Raw genomic sequence first — 18,732 nt, forward strand, 5'->3', positions numbered from 1 at the left:
CTGCATGTTGCTGTCCACTTCTCCCAGCACAATCTGTTAAAGAGGCTCGATTTTTTCCATTGGATACTCTTTCCTGCTTTGTCAAAGATTAGGTGGCTGTACATTTTTGGGTCCAATTCTGAGTTCTCTATTCTGTTCCATTGGCCTATGTGTCTGTTTTTGTGCCAATACCATACTGTCTTGATGATGACAGGTTTGTAGTAGAGGCTAAAGTCTGGGATGGTGATGCCTCCCGTTTTGGTTTTCCTCTTCAATATAATTTTGGCTATTCAGGGTCTTTTGTGGTTCCATACAAATTTTAGGGTCATTTGTTCTAGTTTTGAGAAGAATGCTTGTGCAATTTTGATTGGGATTGCATTGAATGTGTAGATTGCTTTGGGTAGTAATGACATTTTAACTATATTTATTCTTCCTATCCATGAGCATGGAATGTTTTTCCATAACTTTATGTCTTCTTCAATTTCCTTCATAAGTTTTCTATAGTTTTCATCATACAGATCTCTTGTATCCTTGGTTAGGTTTATTCCTAGGTATTTTATGGTTTTTTGTGCAATTGTGAATGGGATCAGTTTCTTGATTTCTCTTTCTGTTGCTTTACTGTTGGTGTATAAGAATGCAACCGATTTCTGCACATTGATTTTGTATCCTGCAACTTTGCCGAATTCATGGATCAGTTCTAGTAGGCTTCTGGTGGAGTCTCTCGGGTTTTCTCTTTAGAGTATCATGTCATCTGAGAAAAGTGAAAGTTTGACACTTCTTTGCCAATTTTTATGCCTTTTATTTCATTTTGTTTTATGATTGCTGATGCTAGGACTTCCAGCACTATGTTAAACAACAGTGGTGAGAGTGGACATCCCTGTCGTGTCCTGATCTCAGGTGGAAGGCTCTCAGTTTTTCCCCTTTGAGGATGATGTTAGCTGAAGGCTTCTCATAGATGGCTTTGATGATGTTTAAGTAAGTTCCTTCTATCCCGACTTTCTCGAGGGTCTTTATTAAGAAGGATGCTGTATTTTGTCAAATGCTTTTTCTGCATCTATTGACAGGACCATATGATTTTTATCTTTTCTTTTGTTGATGTGCTATATCACTTTGATTGATTTGCGAATGTTGAACCAGTCCTGTAACCCAAGATGAATCCCACTTGATCTTGGTGGATAATCTTTTCATGGGCTGTTGGAATCGATTTGCAAGTATCTTGGTGAGGATTTTTGCATCTGTATTCATCAAGGATATTGGCCTGTAGTTCTCTTGTTTTGCTGGGTCTCTGTCTGGCTTGGGAATCAAAGTGATGCTGGCTTCATAAAATGAGTCCAGAAGTTTTTCTTCGATTTCTATGTTTTGGAATAGTTTGAGAAGAATGGATATTAATTCTGTTTTAAACATCTGGTAGAATTCCCCGGGGAAACCATCTGGTCCGGGGCTCTTATTTGTTGGCAGATTTTTGATAAGTGATTCGATTTCTTCACTCGTTATGGGTCTGTTCAGATTTTCTGTCTCTTCCCGTGTGAATTTTGGTAGTGAGTGTGTGTTTAGGAATTTGTCCATTTCTTCTAAATTGTCCAATTTGTTGGCATATAATTTTTCATAGTATTCCCTGATAATTGCTTGTATTTCTGACGGGTTGGTTGTAATAAATCCTTTTTCATTCATGATTTTGTCTATTTAGGTTCTCTTTCTTTTCTTTTGAGAAGCCTGGCTAGAGGTTTATCAATTTTGTTCATTTTTTCAATAAAACAACTCTTGGTTTCATTGATCTGTTCAACTATTTCTCTGATTTCTATATTGTTCACTTCTGCCCTGATTTGTATTATTTCTCTTCTTCTACTGGGCTTGGGGTGCTCTTGTTGCTCTCCCTCTAGTTCCTTTAGGTGCATTGTTAGATTTTGCACTTGGGCTTTTTCTAATTTCTTGAAATAGGCCTGGAGTGCAATGTACTTTCCTCTTAAGACTGCCTTCATCGCATCCCATAGAGTTTGGATTGTTGTGTTTTCATTTTCATTTGTTTCCATATGTTTTATAATTTCATCTCTAATTGCCTGATTGGCCCATTCGTTTTTTTGTAGGGTGTTCTTTAACCTCCATGTTTTGGGGGGTTTTCCAGACTTTTTCCTCTGATTGATTTCAAGTTTTGTAGCATTGTGATCTGAAAGTGTGCATAGTATGATCTCAATTATTTTATACTTATGGAGGGCTACTTTATGTCCCAGTATGTGATCTATCTTGGAGAATGTGCCATGTGTACTTGAGAAGAAAGTGAATTGCGTGGCCTCAACATGTAGAGTTCTAAACATATCTGTCAGATCCATCTGGTTCAATGTGTCATTTAAGTCCATTGTGTCTTTATTGTTTTTCTGTCTAGTTGACCTGTCCATTGCTGGAAGTGGAGTGTTAACGTCCCCTGCTATTAGAAAGTTCTTATTGATAAGAGTGTTTCTGTTTGTGATTAATTGTTTTATGTATTTAAGTGCTCCCATATTCAGTGCGTAGACATTTATAATTGTTAGTTCTTCCTGATGGATAGACCCTGTAATTATTATATAATGCCCTTCTTCATCCCTTGTTACTGTCTTTAATTTAAAATTCAGTTTGTCTGATATAAGTATAGCTACTTCAGCTTTCCTTGACTTCCAGTAGCATGGTAGATATTTCTCCATCCCCTTACTTTCAATCTTAAGGTGTCCTCAGGTCTAAAATGGGTTTCTTGTAGACAGGAAATAGATGGATTTTGTGTTTTTTTTAATCCATTCTGCTATCCTATATCTTTTGATTGGAGCATTCAGCCCATTTACATTCAGTGTTATTATTGAAATATATGGGTGTAGAGTCATTGTGTTGTTTGTGGGATTTATGCTTGTGGTGGTTTCTCTAGTACCTTGCGTTCCTTGCAACATTTCCCTCAGAGAGTCCCCCTCAGAATTTCTTATAGGGCTGATTATTTGTGATGAAGGCTTTCAATTTTTGTTTATTTGGAAAGTCTTTTATCTCTCCTTATATTCTGAATGACATGCTTGCTGGATAGATGATTCTTGGCTGCATATTTTTTCTGTGCATCACATTGAAGATTTCTTGCCATTCCTTTTTTGGCTGCAAAATTTCAGTACATACGTCTGTAACCACTCAAATAGGTTTCCCTTTGTATGTTAGGGCCCTTTTCTCCCTAGCTGCTTTCAAATTTTTCTATTTGTCCTTCTGTTTTGCCAGTTTCACTATGATATGTCGTGCAGAAGATAGACTCAAGTTCCTTCTGGAGGGGAGTTCTCTGTGCCTCTTGGATTTCAGTGTCTGTTTCCTTCCACAGATTTGGGAAGTTCTTTGGTATAATTTATTCAAGGACTCCTTCAGCACCTTTCACTCTCTCCTCCTCTTCTGGAATTCCTGTGATATGGATATTGTTCCATTTGATTGTATTGCTGAGTTCTCGAACTCTTCTTTCATGTTCCTGGGTCACTTTATCTCTCTTTTCCTTGGCTTCCTCTTTTTCTATAATTGTGTCTTCTAAATCACTTATTCTTCTCTCTGCCTCTTTTATCCATGCATTGGATGCCTCCATTTTATTATGTATCTCATTTATAGTCTTTTTAATTCATCACAACCATTTTTGAGCTCTATATTCTTTGTAGCAATAGTTTCTCTGATGCCTTCCATGCTTTTTTCAAGCCCAGCGTTTAATTTTATGACTATTGTTTTAAATTCTTGTTCTGAAATGTATCTGTTTTGAGCAGAATAGATTGAAGAATATATTGTATCTGTTTTGAGCAGTTCATTGGCTGTCATTTCTTCCTGGAATTTCTTTGGAGGAGAGTTCTTCCGTTTCATCATTTTGGTTAGCTTTCTATCTATTGTTAATTTTAACAGCATGTTTTGCACTCTCCCCCTGTGGATTCTGCTGTATTAAAGAGGGCTCTTTAACTGTCTAGGGCCTGTCCATTCAGGAAGTGATCTTTGAATATTGTCTTGGTTTCTCTTGTTGAGACTTTGGTTATTTTGTTTCCCTACTCGTAGTGGTATATGGGACACTCCAACATGTGTACTTCGCTTATTTCTTGAAGTAACCCTTGGCTCTGACGCCGGTCCCCTTCGCCAGCCCCGCCCAGTGCAGCCCCCGTGCAGGGCCCCACGAGAACGCTGGCAGCGCCTGGGAACGGAAGTTGCTGGGGTCACTCGCTCCTCGTTGGCGGCCACGGCAGGCCCTCGCCCTATAAGCAGCGCCAGTCTGATAGTTTCCTTTACAGTGCAAAAGCATTTTATCTTAATCAGATCCCAATAGTTCATTTTTGCTCTTAGTTCCCCTGCCTTTAGAGAATTATCAGTGAGAAATTGCTGTGGCTAAGGTCAAAGAGGTTGTTTCCTGCTTTCTTCTCTAGGGTTTTGATGGTTTCCTGTCTCACGTTCAGGTCCTTTATCCTTTTGAGGTTATTTTTGTGCGTGGTGTGAGAAAATGATCTAGTTTCATTCTTCTGCATGTTGCTGTCCAGTTCTCCCAACACCATCTGTTAAAAAGGCTGTCTTTTTTGCATTCGATATTCTTTCCTGCTTTGTCAAAGATTAGTTGGCTGTATACCTTTGGATCCAGCTCTGACTTTTCAATTCTATTCCATTGGTCTATGTGTCTATTTTTGTGCCAATACCATACTGTCTTCATGATGACAGCTTTGTAATAGAGGCTAAAGTATGGGATGGTGATCCCTCACGCTTTGGTTTTATTTTTCAGTATTACTTTGGCTATTCGGGGTCTTTTGTGGTTCCATACAAATTTTAGGATAGTTTGTTCTACTTTGAGAAGTATGCTGGTGAAATTTTGATCGGAATTGCATTGAATGTGTAGATCGCTTTGGGTAGTAATGACATTTTAACTATATTTATTCTTCTTATCTAAGAGCATGGGATGTTTTTCCATTTCTTTGTTTCTTCTTCAATTTCCTTCATGAGTTTTCTATAGTTTTCATCATACAGATCTCTTGTATCCTTGGTTAGGTTTATTCCTAGTTATTTTATGGTTTTTTTGTGCAATTGTGAATAGGATCAGTTTCTTGATTTCTCTTTCTGTTGCTTCATTATTGGTATATAAAAATGCAACTGATTTCTATACGTTGATTTTGCACCCTGCTATTGGCTGAATTCTTGGATCAGTTCTACTAGGGTTTTGGTGGAGTCTGTCGGGCTTTCTATGCAGAGTATCATGTCATCTGTGAAGAGTGAAATTTTGACTTCCTCTTTGCCAATTCTGATGCCTTTGATTTCCTTTTCTTGTCTGATGGCTAATGCTAGGACTTCCAGCACTCTGTTAAACAACAGTGGTGAGAGTGGACATCCTGTCGTGTTCCTGATCTCAGGGGGAAAGCTCTCAGGTTTTCCCCATTGAGGGTGATGTTAGCTGAAGGCTTCTCATAGATGGCTTTTATGATGTTTACGTAGGTTCCTTCTATCCTGACTTCTCTAGAGTCTTTATTAGGAAGGAATGCTGTATTTTGTCAAATGCTTTTTCTGCATCTATCAACAGGATCATATGGCTTTTATCTTTTCTTTTGTTGATGTGATGTATCACATGGATTGATTTGCGATGTTGAACCAGCCCTGTAACCAAGGAATGAATCCCACTTGATCTTGGTGGATGATTCTTTTTATGTGCTGTTAGATTCGATTTGCAAGTATCTTGTTGAGGATTTTTGCATCCGTATTCATCAAGGATATTGGCCTGTAGTTCTCTTTTTTTGCTGGATCTCTGTCTGGCTTGGGAATCAGAGTGATGCTGGCTTCATAAAATGAGTCCAGGAGTTTTCCTTCGATTTCTGTTTTTTGGAATAGCTTGAGAAGAATTAGGATTAATTCTGTTTTAAATGTCTGGTAGAATTCCCTAAGGAAGCCATCAGGTGCAGGGCTCTTATTTGTTGGGAGATTTTTGATCACTGATTCGATTTCTTCACTAGTTACGGGTCTGTTCAGATTTTCTATTTCTTCCCGAGTGAATTTTGGTAGTGACAGTGTTTAGAAATTTGTCCATTTCTTAAGTTGTCCAATTTGTTGGTATATAATTTTTCATAGTATTCCCTGATAATTGCTTGTATTTCTGAGGGGTTGGTTGTAATAAGTTCATTTTCATTCATAATTTTGTCTGCTTGGGTGCTCTCTCTCTTCTTTTTTTTTGAGAATCCTGTCTAGAGGTTTGTCAATTTTGTTTATTTTTTCAAAAAAAGCAACTCTTGGTTTCATTGATCTGTTCAATTGTTTCTTTGCTCTCTATGTTATTTATTTTTGCTCTAATTTTTACTATTTCTCTTCTTCTACTGGGTTTAGGGTGTTCTTGTTGCCCTGCCTCTAGTTCCTTTAGGTGAGCTGTTAGATTTTGGACCTATGCTTTTTCTAATCTCTTGAAATAGGCCTGGAGAGCAATGTATTTTCCTCTTAGAACTGCCTTTGCCGCATCCCATAGATTTTGGATTGTTGTAGTTTCATTTTCATTTGTTTCCATATATTTTTTAATTTCATCTCTTATTGCCTGATTGGCCCATTCATTCTTTGGTAGGGTGTTCTTTAACCTCCATGTTTTTGGAGGTTTTCCAGACTTCTTCCTGTGATTGATTTTAAGTTTCATAGCATTATGATCTGACAGTGTGCATGGTATGATCTCAATTCTTTTGTATTTATTGAGGGCTGCTTTATGTCCCAGTATGTGATCTATCTTGGAGAAAGTGCCATGCGCACTTGAGAAGAAAGTAAATTCCCTGGCCTCAGGATGTAAAGTTCTAAATATATCCGTCAGATCCATCTGGTCCAATGTGTCTTTCATGTCCATTGTTTCCTTAGTGATTTTTCTGTCTGGTTGACCTATCCATTGCTGTAAGGGGAGTATTAAAGTCCCCTGCTATTAGCACATTCTTATCTATAAGCTTGTTTCTGTTTGTGATTAACTGTTTTAGATATTTAAGTGCTCCCAAATTCGATGCATAGATATTTATGATAGTTCTTCCTGATGGATGGACCTGTAATTATTATGTAGTGCCCTTCTTCACCTCTTGTGATTGTCTTTAATTTAAAGTCCAGTTTGTCTGATATAAGTATAGCTACTCCGGCTTTCTTTTGATATCCCGTAGCATGATAGATATTTCTCCATCCCCTTACTTTTAATCTGAAGGTATCTTCCAGTCTAAAATGAGTTTCTTGTAGACAGCATATAGATGGATTTTGTTTTTTTCATCCATTCTACCTCCCTGTGTCCTTTGATTGGAACATTCAGCCCATTTACATTCCGTGTTATTATTGAAATATGTGGGTTTAGAGTCTTTGTATCTTTTGTAGGGTTCATGTGTGTCATGGTGTCTCTGGTATCTTTGTTCCTTGCAACATTTCTTCAGATCGTCCCCCTCAGCATTTCTTGTAGGGCCGGCTTAGTGGTACAAATTCTTTCCATTTCTGTTTATTTGGAAAGATTTTTATCTCTCCTTCTATTTTGAATGACAGGCTTGCTGGATAGAGGATTCTTGGCTGCATATTTTTACTGTTCATCACATTGAAGATCTGCCATTCCTTACTGGCCTGCCAAGTTTCAGTAGATAGGTCTGTCACCACTGTGATAGGTTTCCCTTTGCATGCTAGGCCCCTTTTCTCCCTAGCTGCTTTCAGAATTCTCTCTTTGTCCTTCTATTTTGCCATTTTTACTATGATATCCATGCAGAAGATCGATTCAAGTTACGTCTGAGGGGAGTCCTCTGAGCCTCTAGTATTTCAACATTTACTTCCTTCCCCAGGTTGGGGAATTTCTCTGCTATAATTGGTTCCAGGACTCCTTCAGCACCTTTCCCTCTCTCTTCCTCTTCTGGGATTCCTATGATACGGATATTGTTACGTTTGACCGTATCGCTGAGCTCTCGAACTCTTCTTTCCTGTTCCTGGATCAGTTTGTCTCTTTTTTTGTCAGCTTCTTGTTTTTTATAATGATGGCTTTTAAATCACTTATTCTCCTTTATGTCTCTTCAATCCGCGCATTGGAGGCCTCTAATTTATTATGTAATCATTTATCGGATTTTTAAATTCTTCATGCCTATTTTTATTTTCCATTCTGTCTGTAGCCATAGTTTCTTTGATGTCTCCTATGCTTTTTTCAAGGCCAGTTATTAATTTTATGATTATTATTCTAAAATCTTGTTCAGTTATGCTGCTTATATCTGTTTTGAGCAGTTCATTAGCTGTCAGTTCTTCTTGGAGTTTCTTTGGAGGAGAGGTCTTTCGTTTCGTCATTTTAGTTAGCTTTCTGGGTCTTGTTAGTTTTAAAGACTTGTTATGCTCTCTGAACCAATGAGCGCTGCTGTATTCAAGAAGACTCTTTGACTGTCCAGGGCCTATCCTTTCAGAGAGTGTTTTTTGAATGGTATCCCTTGGTCTCTCTTGTTGGGACCTTGGTTATTTTATTTTCCTATTCGTAGTGATATTCGAGACTCTCCACCTTGTGTACTCTGGCTTGTTTCTTGAGATAAACATGGAAAAGAAAACAGAAAGACAAACACACAGGGAACAGAAGCACACAAAAACACAGAAAAATAAAACAAACAAGCAAACCGAGAGGGAAAACGAAAAAGTTAAGAGAAAAGACGGAGGAGGGAAAGTGAATAGTAGAGAGTAAAAAATACATAAAAGGGTCAAAAAGAAGAAAAAAAAAGGAAAAAAGAAGAAAACTGATGGACAAAGAACTGTTTAAAGCATATAACCGGATTCCCCAGCTACAGTTAAATAGCCGTGTGTATGGAGTGCTGGTTGAAGAGCATAGAGAAAAAGAGAGAAGACAGTGCGGGGATGAGTCAAAATTGGAAATAGAATGAACGGGCAGAAGGAGAAGAAGCTTTTTTCAAAGAGCCAAAGGGTGGAATATGTTTGGATAGGTGAGAGAAGGACGCTGGTGTTATCTAGAGAAACTATATAGTCTAATTACTCCTGAGAGAAAGAGATGAAAACGTCGGTTGGTGCAGAATTTACATCTACAGAATGGACTAGTTGTCACTGTTTAAGCAAGCCGGTGATGAAACTTAATTGGGTCAGTGTTCGGGGTAAAAAGGGTAAAAAAAAAAAAAAAAAAAAGGAGTGCAACTCTCTAGCAGGGATGGGTGGGGTGTGATCCAATGCCTCAGGCGGGAGTTCTGCCTTGGCGGTTGTGGGGAGGAGAGTGGCGGTGTACCAGTCCCTTCTTGAACCAAGCGCTGCACCTCGCTTTTTTGGCTGTGTAAACTCCCGTGCGGGGCGGGTCGTGCTCTTTAACCCAGTCCAGCTAGTTTCCAGGTGCAGTCCCCGCGCCTGACTGTAACCCTGGCAGCCACAACCTCGCAGGCGATCCCCTCAGGGCAATTCCAAGCCTCTTGCCTAGCCCTGGGGGTGTAGCCAGAATTGCTGCTCCCTTCTCCTCCAGGTCAGGTTGGGGAGCATGGGCGGGGGCTTGTCTGCAGGGGCCATCTGGCCCACTGGAGAGAGGGAAATCAGGTCCCTCTGTGTCTCGTCACCCGAAACACGAACTCGCAGGCAAATCTCCCAGTTTTAAGCCCTTTGCCTTCCCTCTAATGTTCCAGCCATCTCGGAGCGTGGAGGTCCATGCCTGGCTCCTCCAGGAATCCAGCCACGCCGGAGTACAAAGAAACAAAGGAGCGGTGCCCGCGAGCGCGCAGCCGCTCAGGGATGAGATGGTGCTCGGGGATTTGGCACGCACCATCCTTCTATGCCCCGAGCGGAGGTTTTTCTGTTTCCCAGCGGCAGGGCCCATATCTTGAGTAGCTTCAGACTCTCTCTTTTTTCCCCTCTAATTCCCCACAGAGGGGGATCACCGATTCCCTCCAGTCTCTGATCCCTGCCCAATTTTATCTTCCCCAGTTTGCACTCACGTTAGAAGGCTTTCTCAGTGGATTCTGCATCCTTTCTCTCCCCAAATTTCTTCTTTGATTGTCTGTTTGACCTATTCATTCTTTAGTAGGATATTCTTTTTTTTTTTAATATTTTTATTTTTTTATTTCTAGGAGAGAGAGAGAGAGAGAGAGAGTGAGCAGGGGAGGGTCAGAGAGAGAGGTAGACACAGACTCTGAAACAGGCTCCAGGTTCTGAGCTGGCTGTCAGCACAGAGCCCGACGCGGGGCTCGAACCCACGAACCGCGAGATCATGACCTAAGTGAAAGTCAGACGCTTAACCGACTAAGCCACCCAGGCGCCCCTAGTAGGATATTCTTTAACCTCCATGCATTTGGAGGTTTTCCAGCCTTTTTCCTGTGGTTGATTTCCAGTTTCATAGCACTGTGATCTGAAAGTGTGCATGGTATGATCTCAATACTTTTATATTTATTGAGGGCTGCCTTATGACCCAGTATGTGATCTATCTTGGATAATGTTCCATGTGCAGTCTAAAAGAATGTGTATTCTCCTGGTCTAGAATGGAAAATTGTAAATGTATCTGTCAAGTCAACCTGGTCCAGTGTACAATTCAGGGCCATTGTTTCTTTATTAATTTTCTATCTATATGATCTGTCCATTGCTGCAAATACAGTATTAAAGTCCCCTGCAATTACCACATTCTTACCAAGAAAATTGCTTGTGTTTGTGATTAATTGTTGTATATATTGGTTACTAACGATTGGAGTGCATAAATTCTTTATCTCTTCTTGATAGATGACCCTGTAATTATTATAGAATGCCTTTCTTCGTCTCTTGTTACAAACTTTAGTTTAAAATCTAGTTTGTCTGATATAAGAATGGCGATTCCAGCTTTCTTTTGACTTCCAGTAGCATGATTGTTCTCTATTCCCTCACCTTCAATCTGAAGGTGTCCTCAGGTCTAAACTGGATCTCTTGTAGACAGCACATAGGCAGGTCTTGTTTTGTTTTTGTTTTTGTTTTTGTTTTATATATTCTGAAACTCTGTATCTTTTGATTGGAGCATTTAGTCCACTTACACTCAGTGATGAAAAATATGGGTTTAGAGTCATTGTGTTATCTGTAGATTTCATGCTTGTAGTGATGTCTATGGTCCTTTGTGGTCCTTGCAATATTTCGCTCAGAGTTCCCCTGAGGATCTCTTGTACGGCCTGTTTACTGGTGATAAGTTCCTTCAGTATTTGTTTGTTTGGGAAACCTTTATCTCTCCTCTTATGAATGACAGGCTTGCTGGATAAAGGATTCTTGGCTGCATATTTTTCCTTTTCATCACATCAAAAATTTCCTGCCACTCTTTTCTGGCCTGCCAAGTTTCAGTAGATAGGTCTGCTACTACCCTTATGTGTCTTCTCATGTATGTTAAGGCCCATTTATCCCTAGCTGCTTTCAGAATTCGCTTTTTATCCTTTTATTTTGCCTGTTTCACTATGATATGTTGTGCAGAAGATCGATTCAAGTTATGTCTGAAGGGAGTTCTCTGTGCTGCCTGGATTTTAATGTCTGTTTCCTTCCTCAGATTGGGGGAAGTTTTCAGCTATGATTTGTTCAAGTATTTCTTTGGCCCCTTTCTGTCTCTTCTCCTTCTTATGAAACTCCTGTGATATAAATATTGTTCTTTTTCATTGAATCACTTATTTCTCTAATTCTCCCGTTGAGGTCCAGAATTTTTTTCTCTCTTTTTCTCAGCTTCCTCTTTTTCCATAATTTTATCTTCTATTTCACCTATTCTCCCCTCTTCCTCTTCAGTCCTCACTGTGACCGCCTCTACTTTACTTTGCACCTCATTTATAGAATTTTAAATTCATAATTTCTATTTTTTAGTTCCTTGATCTCTGCAGCAATAGATTCTTTGCTGTCTTCTAAGCTTTTTTCAAACCTAACGATTAGTCTTATAACTATTATTCTAAATTCTTGTTCAGTCATATTGTTTATATCTGTTTTGAGCAATTCTTTAGCTGTCATTTCTTCCTGGAATGTCTTTGAGGATAATTCTTCCATTTTGTCAGTTTGGCTAGTTTTCAGTCTCTTATGTGATTTACAAGTTTGTTATGTTCCCTAAACCCGCAAGCAGTACTATATTAAAGAGGGATGATACACTGCCCAGGCCCTGGCCCTTCAGGAGGTGTTCTTTGGAGAGTGTTACTTGGTCTCTATTGTTGTGACTTTGGTTACTTTATCTCCCTACTCATAGTAACGTTTTGGACCCTCCACCAGGTGTGCTTTGATTTGTTCTTTGAACCCTGGAAAGGAAAATAAACAGACAAACAAACAAAAGCAAACAGTAAACAAAACCATGCAAACACACACACACACACACACAGAAATGATAAAGGTAGGGAAAAGAAAAAAATAAACATTGACCTGGCAGAGAAACCATACAGCTTAATCCAAAGAGAGAGAAAGGAAAATAAAGAAGGAAGTGTAGAACATGTATCAAGAGAATGGATTAAATATGTCTGCTTAAACAAACCAACAACTAGAGTAACCAAACTAGAGGAGGGAGGAGATAATAAGAAAAGGAAGGGAGAATATAACTATGTAATAAGAATTGTCCAAGAATTCAAAAACTGAGGACTGATGGATGGGGGGGAAGGGGGGATGGGCATGGAGGAGGACACTTGTGGGGATGAACACTGGGTGTTATGTGGAAACTAATTTGACAATAAACTATTTGTAAAAAAAAAAAAAAAAAAAAAGAATTGTCCAAGAATTAAACCAGGCAATGCAACAGCTCTGGTCTGGAGGAGGAACCGTCTGGTTCCACAGTATCTATCCCACTCCACTAAATATGCAGTTACCCGGCACAGAGGGGTGTGGTTTGGTGTGGGAGGGTCCCACTTCCACTATGGGCCCTGCTACCTGATCCCTGAACCCCCACCTTAGTGGTGTTGGGGAGAAAAATGGCAACACCTCAGTCTCTCCTCCATGGACCCACTGTCCCAAAACACTCTATTTGAGCCATCCTCACTGTGCCACAGGTGCTAATGAGGCAGCTTGTCTCAGTCCACCAATTCCTGTGCCCTGGCACTTGGCTGGAATTCAAACTCTCACTCTGTGCACCCCAGTATTAAGGAAGCACCACTCCACACCACCCAATATGTGGTCTCTGGCTGGCAGATGCAGGCAGGCTTTGTCCTGTCCCACAGCACTCCAGGGGGGGTATCGCTTTCTCCTACTGCAGACTGCACCCCTGACCTAGCCACCGAGACAGGGACCAGGTCCCCTCCCCTCCAGGTGTGTGATCTGTGCAGCTGGTCCAGGTCTGGAGAAAGCCCCTCAGTTAGAGATTGGATCTTTCTCAGTCCTGGTCCAAAGCTTTTCTCTTGTCCAGATACAGTCCTATGTTTCCCCAGCCTCTCTTTCTTTTCCCTTTGTCTCTCCACAAAAGGGGATCCCTCCCCTTTGTTCATTTTATTTCTCTTGGTTCTCAGTCACACACCTATGGTCCATCAGGATGTCCTGGTGGGTCCCTGGAAGTGACCCTGCCTCTTTTTCTTCCAGACTCTTGGGGTTCAGAGTCCTTTGGTTTCAATACTTCTTTGTTTGAGAGAGGAGGGAACTTCATATCCCCATACTTGTCCGCCACATTGGCCCCTCCTCCTATGGATATATTTTTTTCTAGTTTGCACTTCTACTAAGGATGTAGCCCTTTGAGGCTCTCAGATGTATGTGAAAATTTCAGTCCCAGTTCTCCACCTTCTACACACATAAGGCCCTGTCTTCTGTCTCTATAAGGTTTTAAAATCTCAAGCCTCTTAGATATTGTGATTGAAAAATGCCCCCAGGGCAATTGTGGCTTCTACATCTACTTATTTCTCCCCCCCCCCCGCCATGTTTTTCTTCATTTTGGAATCCTTCATTCATGTATCCTTTATATTTTTAATAGATCAACAGTGCAACCGTTTATTTTATCTAGTTTTTCTAGGAAGTTTATATTAAAGAAGTTTTATTATTGTTATTGTTATTTAGTTGACTGTATTGATTGGCCCCATTTAGTAGATGAGAAGCTAAGACCCTAAAAAGAAGTGAGTTGCCTAAGGTCATACTGCTGGATCAATAACTGAACTGGAACCAGAACCAACTTTTCCTTATTCCTAGTCCTGAGTTCTCCTCTGGGCAAATATGCTTCATCTGCCCTTTTCACCCAAATCTTCTCTCATTTTTAGTCCTATGAGGATCTGGTTCAGCGTCTGGAGCCAGTTATAATGGAGCTAGAACGGCAGGAAAATGTACTGGTGATCTGCCACCAGGCCGTCATGCGGTGCCTCCTGGCCTACTTCTTGGATAAGAGCTCAGGTACCACTCTCCTCTCTGTTCCTGGGATAGGGAGCTGGATATGATTTGGAACCCTGATACCAGGAGTCTTTGGTTTATACCTTAGTGGTTAAGAGCACAATATCTAGAACAAGGATGCTTGAGTTCAGATTCTTGCTCTGTCACATACTAGCTTTGCCAAATTACTTTAGCCTCTCTGGCCTCAATTTTCTCATCTGTAAAATGGGGAAATAATGATGAAGTTTAAATAAATTAACATATGTAAAGAGCTTAGGGCATTTCATGACACATAGTATGGGCTATATAAGTGTTAGCTGCTGCTATTAGTATTATTTTCAGCCAATGTTTTCAAAACCAACCTTAACAGTATGCATCAGCATGAAAAAGATGAGCCAGGTTTTCTCTGAAGCACGTTGTCATCAGGTGGTAATGGGACCTTTTGTTGCCCAATGATCCTAACTATAGATTTCTGTCTTTGTTGTGGGGGTGATTTCTCCTAAGACAGTGATATTGTCATTTTATTTTTGAAATAATTTCTTTTTTAAAATATATCTAGACATTATAATTTACAGGCTATCTATACAATTACAATATTTGCTGGAATGCAAATTAAGGCAGAGAGCCTAACAAGGGACTGTTATGTCATCCTCAGGTGTGAGGGTCCATTTCTGATGTGGATGCTGAAGTATTGGCATCTCCAACAGACTGTGAGGGTATATGAGGACCTTGCAAAGTTATACTTGAAAGTTATATTGTGCAATGTCCTGCAGATTTGAATGTTTTCTACTATGGTAGTTTCCAAGTAGAGGCCACTTATAATATGGAGTCATCCAAAATCAAAACTCAGGGAACTTGAGAATTAGACATTTAACAAGCCATTTCTTCTGCCTGGTTCTCAGTCTCCTCACCATAAAAGAGTTTGGAATGAAGTTTCTTGTGCTACTAGATTTCTGACAACTTCTAATGTCCATTGCTTGGTACTGTCTTTGAGACCATGAGCCAAGCACTGTAACCTTGACTGTACAGATGAGGAAATGTAGGCTCAGAGAGGTGAAGTGATTTGCCCAAGATCACGGGCCTCAGAGGGTCAGTGAGGGTGTCAATCTCAGACGCTTTCTAGAGGATCCCCAGTTCAGAAATGCATAGATTTGTGGGGGTGGGGTGAAGAGTGGTACATACACCTGTCATTCTCATACTGCTTTACCTACTTTCTACCTACTTTCATGCACAGGCCATACCAGTTACTCACAGAGTCCCTGGGAGATGGGCCAGGGAGTGCTTGGGACACGCTTTTACCCCTATTACTCAGTGAGGAAACTTAAGGCCCAGAGAGATGATGTGACTCAGGAAGCAGTTTCCCAGGAGCCTCATAGCTGGGGCACCCTCAGAGCACATCTAGTTCAATCCTGTACTGTGAGAGATAGTAACTCTGAAGGCCAAAGAGAGATAAGGCTGGGCCAATGTCATTTGTCCAGGTAGTGGCAGAGCTAGGTCAGAGACCTCAGGCAAGTCACTTCCCTTCTCTGAGTCCATTTTGTCATGTGTGCCATGGAGGACAGTAACCTCTGCAGAGTATCAATGAGGATGGAAGGAGATCTTGCAGCAAAAGCACTGGGCCCAGAGCCTGACAATGATGATGACAAAGATGAAGAGGAGGAGGAGCAGGATAGATACCCAGGATGTCACCAAACCTGATGTCTTAGGGAGGCTGGTTGTGGCCTTAAAAGCCCGGGATCAACCTCAGGGGTAGAGAAGCCATGAGGGGTGGGGTGGGGTTCTAGTTCAGTGAAGGGATATGGGAAGTGGTAAGTGCATCCTGAGTGGGTGAGAGTGGCTGTCATTGGAGAGTGGTGGGAGATGGGGGTATCATTCCCATGACACTGTGAGCCCCTTCAAAGCAATGGTAGCTGGCTGCAGTGGGCAGAGCATGCATTTAGCCTCTGGGGATCTTAGCTTCAAGTCCCAGTGCTGCCACTTTCTGATGGTGACATAGGACAAATGTCTTCCCTCTCAGAGCCTTAATGTCCTCATCCTTGGAATGGGCCTGATCATCTCCTCCTCCCGGAGATGTCTAATAAATGAAAACCTAGGCCCATATAAGAAATGGAACATGAATATTCAAAACAACTTTATGAAAAGTAGTCAACAACTGGAAACAAGTGAATCAAGAAATCCTTGTCCATCAACAAGTGTGAGAGGAGTCAGAGAGCACAGGCCTGGGCTGGAGCAAGTACTGTGGGAGCTGTGAAGGTGCACGTACACCTACCCAAGGGCCCCGGCACATAGCAAGGCCTCAGAAAACTTGGTGAGATACATTTGTGGGCCTTCATTTAGAGGCCTATGGAAAGCCTGAGACTGGGGGTAAGAGGGAGGTCTGCCTTGGTCTCATGTTTGCCCTGTGAGGAGATAAACCACTTCCCACGTGACCAGCCTGTCCTTTCTGGTGAACTCACAATCTGTCCACATTCCCCAGGGCCTTCCTTTCCCCTGCTCTAAAGGCCACCGTTATTCAGTCTCCCTCATTGCCCACCCTACTCTCAGCACTGCCCACTGCAGATTATGGGGAGTGTGCCCTTGATAAAGCTGACCAAAAGGAAGGGGTTATGGCAGAAAAAGCCTGGGGAGATGAATACCCTCCCTACTACCCTGTCTCTGATGGATTCTTTCTCCTTTCCAGATGAGCTGCCATATCTCAAGTGTCCTTTGCACACAGTGCTTAAACTCACACCTGTGGCTTATGGTGAGTGCTCCTACCCTTATCTGAGAAAAGGCACATAGAGGGTATGAGCACGCCTTCAGTGTATACCATTTGTACAGAAGAGTCCTGGGGAAGGTTCCTTGGGTGTGTAATTGGATGTCTTGGTAAAGGAAGGATTAGCAGCAATAAAATAAGAACAGGGAAGAACTGGGATGCCCTCTAAATCCAGGGCCTGGCCTCAACTTTCTCTGGCTCTACCAAAGTACTGAGCATGGAGCACTAAGCTGTAGAAGACCAGAGGAAAAAGTGTAGTTTGGGACCAGATTGAAGAAAGGGCTCAAAGGTTGGCCTGGCCAATTTAGACTCTCTTTTGGGGCATTAGTTTTCTATGAAATATTCATGTGCAGGAGAGAGAGACTCAAATCTCTTCTGGGGTGTGAACAGGGAAAACAGCACACTGAAGCCCATAGTAGGGTGCAATCCATAGAGATGGAGCCAAGGGGGGTCTTCTACAGGCATTGGGCTTCTTCTGCCAGCCCTAGTCCCCAGTGATACCACTCTCCGTTTTCTTCAGGCTCTCAGAACTCCCTTGTGACCTTCTACACCTCTGGTGTTGACATAACCATTTTGTCCTCTAAATGAACTTTACCTGCGACTGATTGCCCCAACGCAATGGCCCAAGAATTCTTCCACCACTTCAGCACTTAGCACAGCTTAGAAGATCCACAAAGCTCCATTATTGTATAGATTAGATTGCTGCTTCACAGACCACAAGAGTTGAGGGAGACCCTAGAGATCATCTATTCTCATCTCCTTCCCATTCCCAGTTGAGCAACTAAGGCTCAGAGAACTCTGAGACTATCAGGAGTAGGTGGGAGAACACCCCATTGGATCCTCTTAGACTTGTGTCTTCCCCATACATCAAACAGCTGGTCTACATTCCCCTCCCTACAGCCCAGTCACAATCTGCACACAGCATGGAGCTAGGGGTATGGATGGTGATGGGCATGGGAATGAATAGCACTTCAGGAAAGATCTGTGCTTACCTTCGGGGCTTATGGATGGACTGGTTGTTCTTTTCTGAGGATGCAAAGTGGAGTCCATCTACCTGAATGTGGAAGCCGTAAACACACACCGGGAGAAACCTGAGGTAGGTGAGGGATTCCATGGCCTAAGCTGGCACATAGTAAAAGGACCTACCTGCACAGAAAGACCACCTCAATCCCACAGAGCTTGGATGTTTCATACCAACAGGTAGAATAGCCAGCACCCAGAAATATAGGAACCTTGGCCCAGGCCTGAAGTGACATAGAGCTGTGGGACTAGAGCAACTCTCACCCAAAATATCTCAGGTTGAATTCCCCAGAGGTTTGCCTGAGAAAAGGTTCAGGATCCATGCCTGGCTGAAAGAGGATAGCCTGGCAGTGAGGACAAGGGGCAGGGGAGGGGCTGGGGCTCCATAGTGCTGGCTCCTTTCTATTAATCCTGGGCTCTCTCTCCCCAGAATGTGGACATCACCCGAGAACCTGAGGAAGCCCTGGACACAGTCCCTGACCACTACTGAGCCCTTTCCAAGAAGTCAAACTGCCTTTGTTCCCACCGTCTCCCACCTTTAAGTGCTGCTATCCTTGCACTTCTCTTACCTTAAGACCCTGGACTTGGTCTTACTAGAAGATCCCTGCTTCTAGCGAAGAAGCCCTTATCATCTCCAACACAGGCCTTGATTTCTAGCTACAACCAAGGAGTTGTCTAGTTCTGAATGAAGCTTTTTCCTTCTTAACTCCCACTTCATTATCAATAAAGACTTCTCTTTCTGCCTACAAGAAGGGAAAGGAAGTCATTGTGAGGCTTCTCCCACA

General features: G+C 41.7%; 1 protein-coding gene across 1 annotated transcript in view; it reads left to right on the forward strand.

Annotated features, from left to right (window-relative positions):
• The window catches only part of PFKFB1 (6-phosphofructo-2-kinase/fructose-2,6-biphosphatase 1), an 84,724-nt gene extending 65,992 nt beyond the window's left edge, over nucleotides 1–18,732 (forward strand). The window contains exons 11-14 of the mRNA XM_039224820.1: nucleotides 14,067–14,196; nucleotides 16,853–16,915; nucleotides 17,959–18,023; nucleotides 18,378–18,732. Of these exons, the coding sequence (XP_039080751.1) occupies nucleotides 14,067–14,196; nucleotides 16,853–16,915; nucleotides 17,959–18,023; nucleotides 18,378–18,437 (318 nt within the window). The 3' untranslated portion in view covers nucleotides 18,438–18,732. The remainder of the gene's footprint in view (nucleotides 1–14,066; nucleotides 14,197–16,852; nucleotides 16,916–17,958; nucleotides 18,024–18,377) is intronic.

Source organism: Hyaena hyaena, unplaced genomic scaffold (genome assembly GCF_003009895.1).
Source record: "Hyaena hyaena isolate Hyena2069 unplaced genomic scaffold, ASM300989v1 scaffold_1789, whole genome shotgun sequence".
NCBI lineage: Eukaryota > Metazoa > Chordata > Mammalia > Carnivora > Hyaenidae > Hyaena > Hyaena hyaena.